The sequence below is a fragment of the Lepisosteus oculatus genome, chromosome 10 (genome assembly GCF_040954835.1).
Source record: "Lepisosteus oculatus isolate fLepOcu1 chromosome 10, fLepOcu1.hap2, whole genome shotgun sequence".
Lineage (NCBI taxonomy): Eukaryota > Metazoa > Chordata > Actinopteri > Semionotiformes > Lepisosteidae > Lepisosteus > Lepisosteus oculatus.
In genome coordinates this window covers 23721631-23736468 of record NC_090705.1, presented here as the reverse complement: position 1 = coordinate 23736468, position 14838 = coordinate 23721631, and the positions used below count along the sequence as shown (strand labels likewise).

Here is a 14838-nt window from a genome sequence, read left to right as displayed (position 1 = left end):
CTTAATAATTGCATCAGGCATACAGTATAAACTCTCAATTCTGTTCTGCATGTCCCAGGGAGGAGTGGACCAGAAGATGCCTCTGGTGATCTCACGGGTCAGTGCAGACTCACCGGTAAGAGCAGCTGAAATAGTAATAAACTGTAGCAATCAAAACAATAAAATGCAAAAGTGAAATTTGATTCTGTCCAACCAATTAAGATGGACTTGCACCACTGAAACAGGCAAATGATTTTTTTGTGAATGGACTGAACATTAAGCCAAAATCCTAGTTAAAATGTTTACAATGGAAAAAATACATGTAATCTTTCCATTCCAGTTGGTGCAGCCTAGCAAAGCAGTTTGCTGACAGAACAGAAACAGCACAGAGTGTCCGTGCACTGTTGGTTCCTGATTAACCAGAAGGTTACACAAAAATTCAGTTTTAATGGCATTTAAATGATCATTTCTTTTTTAGCCTTTTAATTGCGTTTCACACCTTGTCCTAGCTTCAGGTTCACATTCTATCTTGGCTGCATTCCACATGTAGTTAATGCGGTATTACAGAAATGCGGTGGAAATTCAGTGGCAATTTTATTATCACAAGAACAAATTCCTAAAGTGGTAGTAATTTATAAATTTGTGGTTGTTTTAAAAAGTTCAAAAATGCCATCATTCATATTTCATTAATTAAATTATCGATGCTTTATGCACAAGAGGAATAGGAATAACTGCTCTATGAGAGGACTAAGTTTAACATCAACCGCCAATCACAACTTGCATTCCGACCTCTTAATGGTGACTTTTTTGTTCGCTAGATGCCTTTCCTATTGCCCAATACCTAAGTACTAGAATCTCTTCTCATGATTTGAATCATATCATAATTCAAACCTATGGTTCCTGTTTCATGAATATATTAAGTACTTGTACTCCTAACAGACAAAAGTATCTACTTATATTAGACCAGTTAAGTGTTTTAAACCAAGTCAAGTTAAAGGAGAGTTTATTTCCTCCTCTTTTTTTGCCTTGAAAAAGCTTTTTTGTTGTACAGTATGTCCACAGGATGCAAGCGGATCAGTTTCTCTCAGTCAAAATATAAAATCAAATCACTGGAGGCTGACAATTACCTAGGCCAGCAGCAAAGCAGTGACATAGTGAACATGAGATGGTTCCTAAGGCAAGACATTCAGATATATCTTCTGATGTGCTGTGTTATTTTGAACTGGTAATATACAACATTGGTCAGGCAGACTTGTTAATGTGTATGGACAGTTAATGAAGTAATTTATTCCTTCTCAGCAATATTTTGTATTTTTGTGTTACAGGCTGGTAAGTGTGTCCCCAAGCTTCTAGAAGGAGATCAGATTGTCCTGATTAATGGCCGAGATATTTCTGAGCACACCCACGACCAAGTAGTGATGTTCATCAAAGCCAGCCGAGAGTCACACACCAAAGAGCTTGCACTACTGGTCAGGCGCAAAGGTAAGCAATTCCACTGGAATGCAACTGCCTAGGAAATATAATGGCTCATAGCACATTATCACCTTTAAGTGTTTTCAATACTTTGCAATTGTCATGATTAATGTGAGAACAGAGCAATAATGATATGACTGAGGAAAAGAAATGGAGAATTGTTATATTTATTTTTCACAAGTTTCAACATCTGATCTCTTGAATTGGCACTCTGACTACATCTGTCATACAGTATATGTTAAATCAGCAGACAGATGAAGTATGTGAAAACTCAATGTTTTGTTTAAGCACTTTACACTTGACACCAAATCCTTGAGAAATATTTTCTCATAACCATGTAATCAGATTGATAGACTGCTCTAACAGTCATTTTTCGGTAAGCAGCTGGAGCTGAATGCTACAGATGAGTAGTAAAACGTAAAGATTATGGACAGCTTGATGCTGGAAGCAGAAGTGAAGCGGCTCGCGCTGAGGAAGGGTATGTTAGTCATACAACTCTCTTGCTCGTCTCTGGTTTGCAGTGGTCAGTCTGCACGTGGTGCCACGACCAGAAGATGATGACCATTGCTCTTTGCCGGGAGACCCCATCTTGCCCCCCTGCACACATTACGGGGAAACCCTGGAGGAGTCAATGGAGCAGCTGAAGAGGGGTCTGCAGAGTGGGACACTGCTGATTCAGTTTGAGGTGACAGGAGCAAGACGAAGAGTTTGTCTTTAGCCAGAATCTCTTCTCACCCAAATTGTTTTTTGTTGATCAAATATGCATCTCAAATTGCAGTGGTAGTCTGTTAAGCGGCAGATATGAACTGCAATAAAGACAGATGCAGAAGCATTTACTTCCAGTTTTATGAAGTATCAGATGTTTTGAGTAGGTTATTGATCATATTGCAGATGGGAGTGTAGAAAAATGTTGGTTGTCAGTCTGAATAATAGGACACGGACAAACAGAGGATAGATTATATTGGTCTGATTAGTGGACTGTGACCTCCATCATAATGAAAGTATGTTGATGTTCTAAAGCCATCTTGACAGATCAAGGATATTCAACTGTAAAGTATATTTTAATATGTTTTATGTTGGCAGTTTAATTATTGTAAATGGTTTTATACAGATCAGTTGTATTGGAACAATTGAATGAAACAATCGAAATGTAACGATAATAGTGAAGATCTCTTCAGGAAGAAAAACACAAATATATCAGAAAACTACCTGTGTACTGTACTGATAATACAAATAGTTCTATTGATGACAATGTCTTGTGCAGCGTTTTCCTGCCATACAGACTTAATGAAATGAAGGCTTGTGTCTTATATGGGGAAGCATTTCTCTGCTTTGTTTTACATGAATAAAGAAAAAACTTGGGAATGAATATCTGTCTGGCGATATCTGTTGTATATAATGTAAGAATAAATTAAATGTTTTTTTTTGTAGCAACTATACAGAAAAAAGCCTGGGATGGCAATGTTGTGTGCCAAATTACCTCAGAACATGGAAAAAAACAGATACAAAGATGTGCTGCCATGTAAGTTTTACTGTCTGTACTCAACTACTATCAGTTTGTTCTTACTACTGTAGTTCTACTAGTATTATAACCAATGTGAATTTATGGTTGCGTATAACTAATGGCTGCAGAGTAGCATTGTTACAAGTTCGCTTGAATTTTAAAAAAGTACTTGAAAGTATGAGCTGTGGGAATTTCATCAATACTCTATTTTCTTTTTTTCATTTTCTGTAAAAAAAATGTCTTGTCATTAATCCTCCAATTATTTTTTAGCTGGTTGAAAAGAATAATGTCCCATTAACCATAATATCACATTGTTAGGCAAACAAAGATGTAACAATATTGCTTTGAATGTCAGCTTCATTTTCTCTTCTGTACCTTATATCTTAAAGCAAAACAGATTATCCTTTTCTCTGTGTACATTCATTTTTGTTTCTCCTTAGATGACACCACGAGGGTGGTTTTGGAGGGGGAGGAGGATGATTATATCAATGCCAATCACGTTAATGTAAGTGCTGTATTCTTCCCGTTAATGAAGATGATAATTACTGTGATGAGGTATAGTTCTGTTATGTGTTTATCAACTGCAGCAACTTAGAGCTTCTCTTTGAAGCTTAAGACTACCTTTCACAGGGGGGATACACTCTCAAACATGTTTTTGGAAGTAAGGAGAAAACTCAGAGCATGAATTTGTGAACCCATATGAAAACAGAGGTTGTGCAGACTGCCTCAGTCTGGACTGAAACCAAGACCCAAGAGATAAGAAGTAATTGCCACTCCACTGTTTTGCTTGTGCTGAGAACAATCCTGGTTTAAATGATCACAGTAACCATTTTCCAGGCTGTGATACATTAAACAATTCAGAGATTTGCAACACAAAACTGAGTAACCTTTAATCATCAAATTCTATAGTTCTCTTAATTGGACAAATTATTGCTTAAATTATCCATAATAATTTATATCCAACGTGCTTCCAACCTTTAGCATCTGTGTTCCCAATATTTAGAATCAGAGGACTATTTGGAATGGGAGTGTATTTGACCAGGTTTGGAGAATTGGAATTGGAGACCTATTCCTTAAGAAGCCTGATCAATAAATGTGTAAATATAAATTTGTAAAGAGTGTAGCTGGATTTAACTAATAGTTAAATGTTGTAGTGTTGTAATCCTTGTTGATTGAAGGGATTGAAGAGAGGGAAAACAGTAGCTGCTAGGTCAGGGGTTTGAAGTTTGGTTTGGCTCATCCTATTCTTAATGCTGGAAGTTTGTTTGTTTGGAGCTGCTCCCCATCTGCATGGATTTTATGAACATCTATAAGTGTTCCCAGCAGCCCATGGAGGACACTTTGCACAGTACCCAGGGAAACATTGAATTTGTTTGCAATAATAGCAAGTTTCACACATTTCTCCTTCCTAATTATGCCTTCAATGTGGCAGATATTCTCTTCCATGGAGAATGTGCTTGAGTTCCCATCCCCATGTTCTTATGTGAGCGGAGGAGGATAATGATATTATAGTACTCTGTGTATTCAGACCTACCATTTCATTTCATTTTCTACCATGAGAGATTACCTTTCCTACCTTTGTCAGATTTGATGTGTGTAAAGGGTGCATTGTAAACCAGGGAGATAAACACCTGTGGTGTAGAATGTTTTCAGGAAAAGTTGGACATTTCAGAGAAACTAGAAGGCAAAGATAACTTTGCCATATATAGCACAATAGTATTTCTAATAGTCTGTATGTTGAATTAAAAGTTATGCTGGCCTTAAGTATTTGCTGAAGAAGTGTCTCTAAAACTGACATTTACGGTAAAAGAGATGTTTTAATGTTTATAAGATGGTGGTAAACATCTACATGAAGAGCAGATAGGGAGAGATAAATGTATGGCTTTTCGTAAAACACCTAAAAACTATTTTCAAAAGTTTACTAATATTCAATGTGACTTCCTCACTGTGACTTCCCTACACCTTATTGAAATACCTTTATGTTTGAGAGGGAAGGATATACTGTATGTTGTGGTGTCACAGTAGTTAGCATTGCTGCTTCTCACCATTTGGGACCTGGGTTCAGTTCCTGGGGCACTATCCGTGTGGAGTTTTTTCCCTGTGTTTACGTGGGTTTTCTCTGGGTGTGTCGGTTTCCTCCCACAGTCCAAAGATATACAGGTAGGTTAATTGGCATCTGGGAAACTTGACACTGGTGTGAGTCTGTTGCCTTGTAATGGACTGGTGTACTGTCCAGGATGTATCCCGCCTCACACCCATTGCTTGTTGGGTTAGCCTCTGGCTCCTTTGTGAACCCTGAATTGGATGAAATGATTACAAGATGGATGAAGGGATATACTATATTTTTGTGTTTAGTGAACCCTTGAATGTGACTATTTAAATCCTAGAAGTGTGATTAATTCTGCCCATAATTAATTTGGTTGGTTGATGCCTGGAGCACTTTTCCCAGCACGATCCACATAATCAGTAGTTGTTTTTCAGTGGATATTTTGGGATGAACAAGTTTATAAGTCACATAGTGAAGCTGTGCATTTCCGCACTTTTTTAAAGCAGCCTTCTGCCAGGTCTTCAATATAAAGCTCAAAGGCCTGCAGTCCTTCAGATTTTAATCTCTCATTTGGGTGGTATCTATGTGCAGACTTAAAGCAGCAGCAAACCTCTTATTATGAGTAAACCCAATGAATTACTTCTCTTATAAAAAGAAAATATGACTAGGATGATAGTAGGAGTAGAGATTTAGAAATCTCCATTTATATATAAATATAACATCTGGCTTGTGGACTGATAGCAGGGTGGTTAAACATGACTGCTCTTGGTTTGAGCAACAGAGAACATTATTTCAAGAAAGTGATTTCTTTCTACTGCTAATATTATTTTTAATAACTCAAATATAAATAAAAAAGAACCTGGAATTGACTTCACTGGCAAAATAATGGGGATGTTGTTGTGCTCCAGATAAAATTGTTTAGGTAATGTAAATGTGCTCAACCGTCAAAAGCAGTTGTGAGAAATTAATGCAAACATCATATAATGTGTTTGAATGGTAGGACAGTGATGAAAAGATATAACAAAATCCATTCATACCTGCTTTGAGTACTAAATCCATGTTCAGGTGGAAAGATACCAGGTGAACAAAAAATATACCATGCATTGTCTGCTGAATGGGCAAGTACAGTATGCTTCTTGTGTTACTGATTAATAACAAGAGTAGTACTCTCTTTTCTGCTGAAAAAAACAGTGATGCAGTACATCTTTATGGCACATTCCAGACTTAAAATGTTCCACATCTACAGAAATATTTGAATCCTTGAATAAACTGAATGGCAAAATAAGCGCTCAAGCTTGAGTATTTCTGTTTTGCGTTGGAAATGATGTGAGTGTGGCAGTATTACTTAGTTTCAGACTCTTGCACTAAATCATTTTGTCATGGAACAAAATTAAATTGTCAAATATTTGGAACTTGCTCCAGCTCTCCACCTCTTGGGTTATTTTTACAAAACCTCGTACTAGCCTGAGAAACATATGAACTACACCGTGCGTACAACATGCAAGATGTGCATTATCAGCCTGTTCCCTGCTTCTTCTACTATGGGAAGCCTTGGCATTGGTTTTATCTAGTGTTTCTTTTTCAGATGGAGATTCCTTCTGCTGGCATTGTGAATAAGTATGTAGCAAGCCAGGGCCCCCTTCCACACACCTGCAGACACTTCTGGCAGGCTGTGTGGGAGCAGAACTCTGCCATCATCGTGATGCTCACTACCTTGACGGAGCGTGGCCGGGTAGGTACAGCCCATAACTGAAGGGGCATAGAGATTACAGCTGTTCGTATATGCAGGTTGGTTTGTGTAATAATCTAATAATTAACTAGAAATACATTTATTAATTTCTGCCTTTGGTATTAGCTAAAGAAAAATAACAGAAACCAAAAAATGTACTCTGTAACAAATTATTTTTCTAGATTTTAGGTTTTTGACTGTTCTGAATTGTTGGTTTGGCTAATATGCAAGGTGCCCTTACAGTCAGATTTGGAAGGAATGCTTGTGGGTTGGCTGGCATTGTGCTTGCAATGATTTGCCCAAAGTGCAAACCATACAGGTGCATTTTTCCCACAGAAACATCATTACAATGTCACCCATGTTCCTGTCTCATCATCAGCTGCTTTCAGAAATAAATATCAACATTTATTGAAAGACATCTACTATGTTGGTGGGAGCAATAAAGTTTGCTTGCATATGCACTTCTGCTTGGATGTTGCTTGGCAACTACAATCCCATTACCAGGAACAGAAAATTCAGTTGGTGCTTTCATTAAAGAAGAGCTTCTTCAAAATAACTTCCTACCATTTCATGGCCACTGCTTAACAACTGGAGGCATCTTTTGTCTGCTTTTAATTATCTCATTCTGGAAAACAAGAATTATAAATAAGTATTTCATTTGCTGAAAGAACAATGACATCAATACTCAACCATTAACTTGCTTTTGTTGTACAGATTTGCATTTATGTATTAAAGAAGGAAAGACCACACCATTGCAGTTCTTTTTTTCATACTTACAGTATGTTTTTACGTTTTAATTGAAAACTAGCTGTGCTCACTGATAATAACCTTTTGTATTAGAATTTAAAAATGCAGGATGTGTAGCATCACTCTGTCAATGTCTTTGGAGGAAAGGTCAACTTTAATTAGAATTTTTTTTCTTTTTTCAAAGGAGACATTGGGTATTTCTCTTCCTGATTTTTCCTGCTAAAAGCTGGCAGATGAGCCTTTCTGGGGTGTGGCAGGCACAGAGGTGTGGAAAAGTTAATGTAGAGGCTTTAACGGTCAACAACATAAACTGAGGTGTCTTACTATCTGCTGGCAGTTTAACCAGTGCTGAAATTGTCAGCCTGGTTCAAAGTAGTATTGTAAAACTTAACTATATTATCTTAACTATGTTATGACCTCTTAGTTACTGTATGTATGTGGGGATTTTAAGTTTCCAGTCCTGCACCCAAACTTCCAGTTCCAAACTTCTTTTGGTTTTTCAGTTTTCTGTTTATACTCTAGCTGTAGCCTGCTGAACATGACAGGAAAGGCAATATTCACTGTAATTGTATTATGCTGTTCAAATACATGCTGAGGGACCTGTATCTAAAACACGTAGATACTAGAACCTCCATTTCCTAACTGTGAGATTAAAGTTCCCAAGTGTTAAAAGTATATCCGCAAGAGTTCATTACCATTTAATAAAACAGAAATGTTCATAGGTAATACCCTTGCTTAACTTTTGAGTTTTTTTTTTTAGGTGATCTATAATTTCTGAATATTGCAAGACAATATTTTTCAGCAATAGGTCATCTTCCTTATTATCTTTGTATTGTTTTTTTTACTTGACATTAGTTGTTCAATGTCTTTAGTTAAAAGTCTGAGCATCTAAAGAAAATTAACACTCAAATCTACAACAAATTTACAGTTTACCTGGAAAACTGCCAAAATTGGAGCAGATGCAGTTTCTTGGGCAGAAAGGGCATATATAAATGTATTTCTCATCAACAGGTGGTCTGTTAAGTTCAGTTGTATGACTGCCTTTGGTAGCAGGCTACCATACGAGTTGTATATCTGCAACGCATGCTTTGCACCAGATAGCAAATCCTGTCTTGTGGGGGTCTGTTCAATTCCTTGGAGCCAGGGTGAGAAGGTGCCTTTCTACTGATCCTAGGTCCACACATTATCTCAGATCATCCCACAAGTGTTCAGTGGGGCTCAAGTCTGGCGAGGAGGACACAGCAGTCACATTCTCATCTCACAAAAAAGCTGTTGTTCCTTGAGCAACATGAGGAAGGATATTGTCCTGTTCGAGTCATGTTACATGAGGATCAGCTGGAGAAAAGATTGCAAGTGAGTTTCCAGACCTTGAAGAATTTACAGTAGTGCTGTACAGTTGTTGCCATCAGCTAGTACAAGTAGGGACTCCTTCCCAGACCATCACAATTAGATGACTTGTATTCCATCTTGAGGATATGTCATGACTCGTCTTCCAGACTGTGGCCAATCATTGATGGACTGAGTTTAACTGTAATATGTTGCCAACTTGGAAATTTCACACTACAGATGGCAAGCAAGAGTGTATTAACCTCCAACATGCCAAAGGCATGAACCCATTGTTCTCTCATTGAGCATATTGGATCCTTTCTGTTTCTTGATTTTCATCAGGTTTTAAAATTGGCTCCCATAGGTTTTAAATGGCTCCCAATCAGCACTCTTGCTAAGAGTTGATTTATTGCATATGCAACAAAGTCACTCAGAAGTATCCTAGTCAGTCGTGAATGATCCATTAATCAAAATGACCCTAAACAATTTTAATCCGTATCCAACATGTATTTTTCTAAAAACATGCATGCATAAAGTGCATAGTTTCCTTTCATGCTTCATATACAGTATACAAATATTTTGGAATATTATGAAGATATTTAAATTTGCCACTTTATGAAGTTTACCACAAACTTAAAAACTTATGAGTAGAATTTACTCTGCAGAACCAAACCTACTGTACATAGTATACTTCACAAATGTTAAATCTTTGTTACTGACACAAATGAAAACCCTTTGCCTATGTGACCAGCATGACACTTAAGTGTATAAAGGTGTATAAGCAAAGAAGGTTCAATGGAGACACCTGTCTGAGCACTGAAGGACAGGTTTAAAGTGGCTGAAAGCTAAAGTCACTGTTAACAGTCAGTCATCCTATGCTGTTGCAGAACATCAGTGCCAGCTGAAAATGTGGGTCCTTGTTCTAGTGTTTGTTGTTTTCTTTACCATTACCAGTGCAGGTTTGTTGGGACAACAGCTTGACACGGGACAAGTTCAGTATCTCTACTCTGCTTCAGTAAGAGAAACAAATTAGTAATTGCATAATAAGCAGACATATCTGTGTTATAATCAGTCCAATTTCCTCTCTGGATGCTTCTTTCAACCAACATAGTTGTACATTTGTTTTCACTTTCTGGATGCAAAGCTCAGATTTTCACAACTCCCTTGTTGGTGTAAAGAAGGCATATCCACTTTCCCAGAGGGCTGTGGAATCTTTTAGTTTCTGTCCAAGCTTAAGACCAGTCTTAATGTAATCAAGTTATCTGTACAGATTTTTCAAGGTCTCTCCCTCTTATATGGAAAAGTATTATGTCAAGATTTATGTAAAATGTTGAATTCTGGAAACAAATGTGAAACCTGTCACACCAGTTAATAAACCAAGTGTTCAGGTGAAATACAGTAAGAGAAAAGTCATGCTGAGATGATAATATGGAGTACTTGTCTAGGCTCTAGACCCCAGAACACATGTCCAAAAACTGGGAGTGACACTGTTGTAGTACCCATGAATACTTGGAAAAGATACAAAATGTATAAGACAAAACTATTAGGAGTGTTTTAGTGCTAAGTGGTGTTTTGTGGGAAAGTGTACCGTGGCTAGTGGCTAATAGACAGGCTGAAGTGTCAGATGTCATGGTGTAAACTGAGGGAGAATAGGTTGATATAATTTAATGGGAATCACAGGGATCTGAATTGGACTATTGTTCTGCATAAATTTTGTAAAATTGTCTAAATTCTGTTATATTAAGCACATGTGTGATGCTTGCAGATAATACCTAATTAGGAGAATTAGAAAACACTGTATTCCAAAAGAAATTCAAAATGATTTAAATACTGACAAATACTAGGCAGGTCACCTGAAATGTAGCCAACCGCATAGTATTAAATGCAGGTTTCAAAAACAAAGTACAAATAGAAAATGTGAAAGTGCTGAGCATGAAGAAACATATGAGAGACCTAAGTGTTTTTGGATAAATCATTAATGTTTTCTAGACAATGTTGTCCAGACTGTGGGGAATTGTGCATTCCTCAAAGGAGTATACTTCTCTGACAAGCTGAAGAAAACTGGACAGAGAGAATATAGGAAGGGACACCCAATTCAAATATTAAACTGAGACCAGAGGACACATGAAAATTAAAGGAAATGCTTTTAAAACTGAGAACAGTCAGCTCTGTTTTACATGAAGGGCTGTTGGAGTCTAGAATAAGTTAGCCATCTTGTTGAAGCCAATGTCATCCCTACTTTTAAGAAATGGATGAGATCAATTGGCTACTAGAAACAAAATAAGCTAGATGGGCTGAATGGCCTCTTGTAAACTTTGTTCCTATGTTATGCAGAAGCGTAGTGTAACTGTAGATCTAGTTTTGAATTTAGAAGAGATTCCCCTCCTCCTGTGTCTTTTGAGAAGCTACGTTGTCTAAGCTCTGAGTTCTGTTCTGTATTCATGAATGCTGCCCACTTGCTATGCACCTGTAATCCAGCAAGTAAATCAAAAGGGGGAGCTGACGGGCGATTGGGCTGCTTTGTAAATCTGCAAAATTATTGATTGCTCCTTGGCTAGTAAACAGAACTTGTGATAGCTAAAATTCTCCCTGAGGCAGCTCATAAAAATGGTTCATCTGTGTTGTCTGGAGAGTGTCTCATTCTTCAGATGTAGTTACTATGCTCCTCGCGTCCAGGACTGAGGATGAGTTTTGGCCAGCCTTTTCCTCCTCTTCCTATTCCTGTTCTCTCTGCAGCATACAGGACGTCCAGTGCATGCTAAATAAACTGTGCTTGTGCTCTTGTGTGTGAAGGCTCCCTGCTTTAGGTGTCTTTCCTTTTTACAATCAGGAACTAAAAGGTCATGGTGGAGTTTACCAGAAATCCTTTCTGTAGCACGTTCTGCTGTAGTTCAGATTCTTGCCAGCTAGTGGCGCTGTAATACACTTAACAAAGAACTTGTGCCACATTGCCCTTTCTTTTTAATGTCACAGACTAGGATTAGAATAAGACCGTTATTCATTGTGTCCTATGCACGGTGACAGGCACAAATTTCAAGAGCAGATACTTAAGTGGTATGTCAAGCTTTATATGCCCCTCTACCAGTCACACACTCTTTTTTCTCCACTGATGGTTCAAAATTACAGCAGTTCACCAGCCCTATAACACTGTTTGCATGACGCTGAAGGAAGTTTAAACTGTAGCCTAAGAATTATGATAAATTTTGGATATTTTGGATGGCATTGAAATCAGGGATGAGCTGATGGGGGTGATTTTACAGAATACGCTTCATGCATCCAAGGTTTGTGAAGTACTGTACAACACTAAAAAACAATGTAGAAATGTTGTCCTGATTGAAGAAATCAACCATGTTGAATGGGATTAAAATCTCAAATGTGTTTTCACATATGTCTGCTTTCCATACAGGTACATTAAATTAGTATTGAATATACTTCCAAAAAAGGCTCATTTGGAAGTTTCTTTATAAAAAATTCACATGTAAATTTGTATTTAATCTTATTTTAGCCTGATGAGACCAAATACAGTTTAATGCTCCATACATCACCCCATACTTAAAGATATGGGAATAAACATGCTTTGGTTCATGGCTTAATTCAGTGTCTTTTATTCCAGACAAAATGTCATCAGTACTGGCCTGACCCCCAGGAGGTGCGAGACTACGGGCATCTGCGAGTGTGCTGTCACTCAGAAGAGTGCAACATTGCCTATGTCTTCCGGGAGCTGACACTTACAAACACAGAGGTACAAAGCTGCCGTTTCTCCCATCTTTTGATCTTGCAATCTGACTTTTTTTTATTTAGAATCTCCAATTATTTTTTATACCCACCTGATCGAGAAGGGCCATTTGTTTTGCATGTCTAAGCTTGTCGCTACCAAACTCCGTATAGGCAGACTCCTGTGAAACACCCACCTTCAAGCCACTCAGCATTAAACACATCGCAGGCAGCGAGTGATGAGAGCCAAGCTCGAACCCACGATTATAGCGCTCAGAGCTCTCGAGTGAGCGCCCGTACCACATACAACTTTCAGTGGATCCAGCGTACCCCTTAAACATCAGAAAAGCAGTTCTGTTGTCACTGAGATAAAAAAGGTTATTCCTGTTTGAGTTTTATGTGACATTTACAGCCTCAGGTATCCAAGCTCCGAGTGAAATATTGCGGATTGGAAGAAGGTGGCATAGCACAGTTGACACTTTGATTGTCTGGGAAGTGTTTTGCTCTGTTTGACAAGAAGGGTGCCATCATAATGATTGAGTAGTATTGAGCGGCTCTGGTTCTGGTCCTGAAACGTGCCAGACAGCTACTTCACAGTTCTGTCCACCTCTGGAAAGGCTGTGATGCCCAGATGAGGAACTGGCTCTGAATTTTCTGATGTGATCTATCTTAGAAATAATATCTAAACTAATAAAGATCTATCGATAACAACTCTTTTAAATCCAAACAAAAAGCAATCTTTTCTGTTAGTTTTCATGTCCCTTAATTACATTTTTTATAATTTTCTACTTGTATACTTTTCTATTTTTTCATCATTTGTCATATGAAACCTAGCAATGTTGATCTGCTTTGACAAGGATGACTATCAAGGCAGTAGAACATACAGTACAAAGTTTTATAAATAAACAATATGGGACTGACAAGTGACAAGTGTGTTTACAAGGAAGCAGTCTGATATTTTTTGGCATTAGATAAACCACTTGAATGCCCTTCAAAACAGCCAGATGTTGATTTAGAGGCGTCTTAGGTGCGATTTATGTCGAATAGCCTCTTTAATACACCTTGGTGAAAATGAGCCAGACTAAAATTAATTTCTGGGAGCTCTCCCCTGTTCTGTACAAACAAGATCCTACCAGTAAAGTAAACCTGGAACAGAGAAGACCATTATTAGAATGGATCATTCAACATAAGACCTTGCTTCGGGTGTTTGAATTGGTTGATAAACGTAAATGTCAACTATGGCTTTCAAAGGTTCTCATGCTTAAGGTCAGAGTCAAATATTATTAATCATGTAATTATGATGATTAAATCATCAGTAACATGCACAGGTTTGAGCTTGGTTTAGCAAAATATTAAATATATCATAAGGAAATTATTCGAACATCAAAGTAGTTTTAAATAGTTGTGTTATAAGACATGCAAACTTGTCTTTTTCATAACTGCACTGCATGCTGTACAACAGCTTGTGGTTAGCTGCCGTATGAGAGCTCTCACCTTGTATTCTGTGGGTACATGCTTGCTAATCATGTTGTTTTGAAGAGTTTTTTAGTAATTTGAGTTTTGTAAAGATTAAACAATCATGAGCAAAATTGTAATAACATTATAGCCTGGAGCATTATTCATAACGTATGTACTGCGTCTAGACCATTTTATACATTCAAACCCCTCTTTAGTAATATCCAATAGTTTAATCTCTGCTGTGGAAAAAGTCTGAGATTTTTCATTCTTCTGTTCTTTTGCACTATTCCTCTCTTTTATGCAAAAACACAATTCTGTGGTGATCTTCTACTGAAAATGTAATTTTACAATTTAAATGTAAAATGTATATTTTGTATTACAAAAAAGCCCACTTAGCTTTATGTACATGAATAGCAGGACAAATGATGTCAACGATGAGAAACACTTGAGAATGGGTCAATCAGATTTGATCAATTTGATGTATTAGCTACTACAGCACTTCATATTGGCTAACCTATAGATTATGATCTCTTGAGATCTAGAGATCATTTTTTGGAGATTTTGATCATTCTAAATTAAAGATTGCTGAAAAGACACGCTTGGCTTCTTCTTGTCCACAATACACATATCAATATCAGTCAGTATTGTTATGACAGTAGATAGTCATAGAGGCTTTAAGTAAGTTGTGCTAATAATATACATGTATTGTAACTCCTTATTGTGTGTAAGCGGACAGTTTTACACAATAGTGTATTTAAAATATTAGCAAGTTATATGCTTAAGAGTTTGCACAACGAAAGATCGAATTCTTAAACCAACCTGAGCATCTTTCAGCTGAGAAGGTACAGTGCACCTGTCATC

The 14838-nt window shown here is 37.4% G+C and overlaps 1 protein-coding gene across 3 annotated transcripts in view; it reads left to right on the top strand.

Moving 5' to 3' along the window:
* Window positions 1-14838, top strand: part of ptpn3 (protein tyrosine phosphatase non-receptor type 3) — a 133891-nt gene that overhangs the window by 92250 nt on the left and 26803 nt on the right. For all 3 annotated transcript variants that reach the window (XM_069195012.1, XM_006635729.3, XM_069195014.1), the window contains exons 18-24: window positions 59-115; window positions 1305-1461; window positions 1974-2137; window positions 2884-2974; window positions 3397-3461; window positions 6589-6735; window positions 12419-12547. In XM_069195012.1, the coding sequence (XP_069051113.1) occupies window positions 59-115; window positions 1305-1461; window positions 1974-2137; window positions 2884-2974; window positions 3397-3461; window positions 6589-6735; window positions 12419-12547 (810 nt within the window). The remainder of the gene's footprint in view (window positions 1-58; window positions 116-1304; window positions 1462-1973; window positions 2138-2883; window positions 2975-3396; window positions 3462-6588; window positions 6736-12418; window positions 12548-14838) is intronic.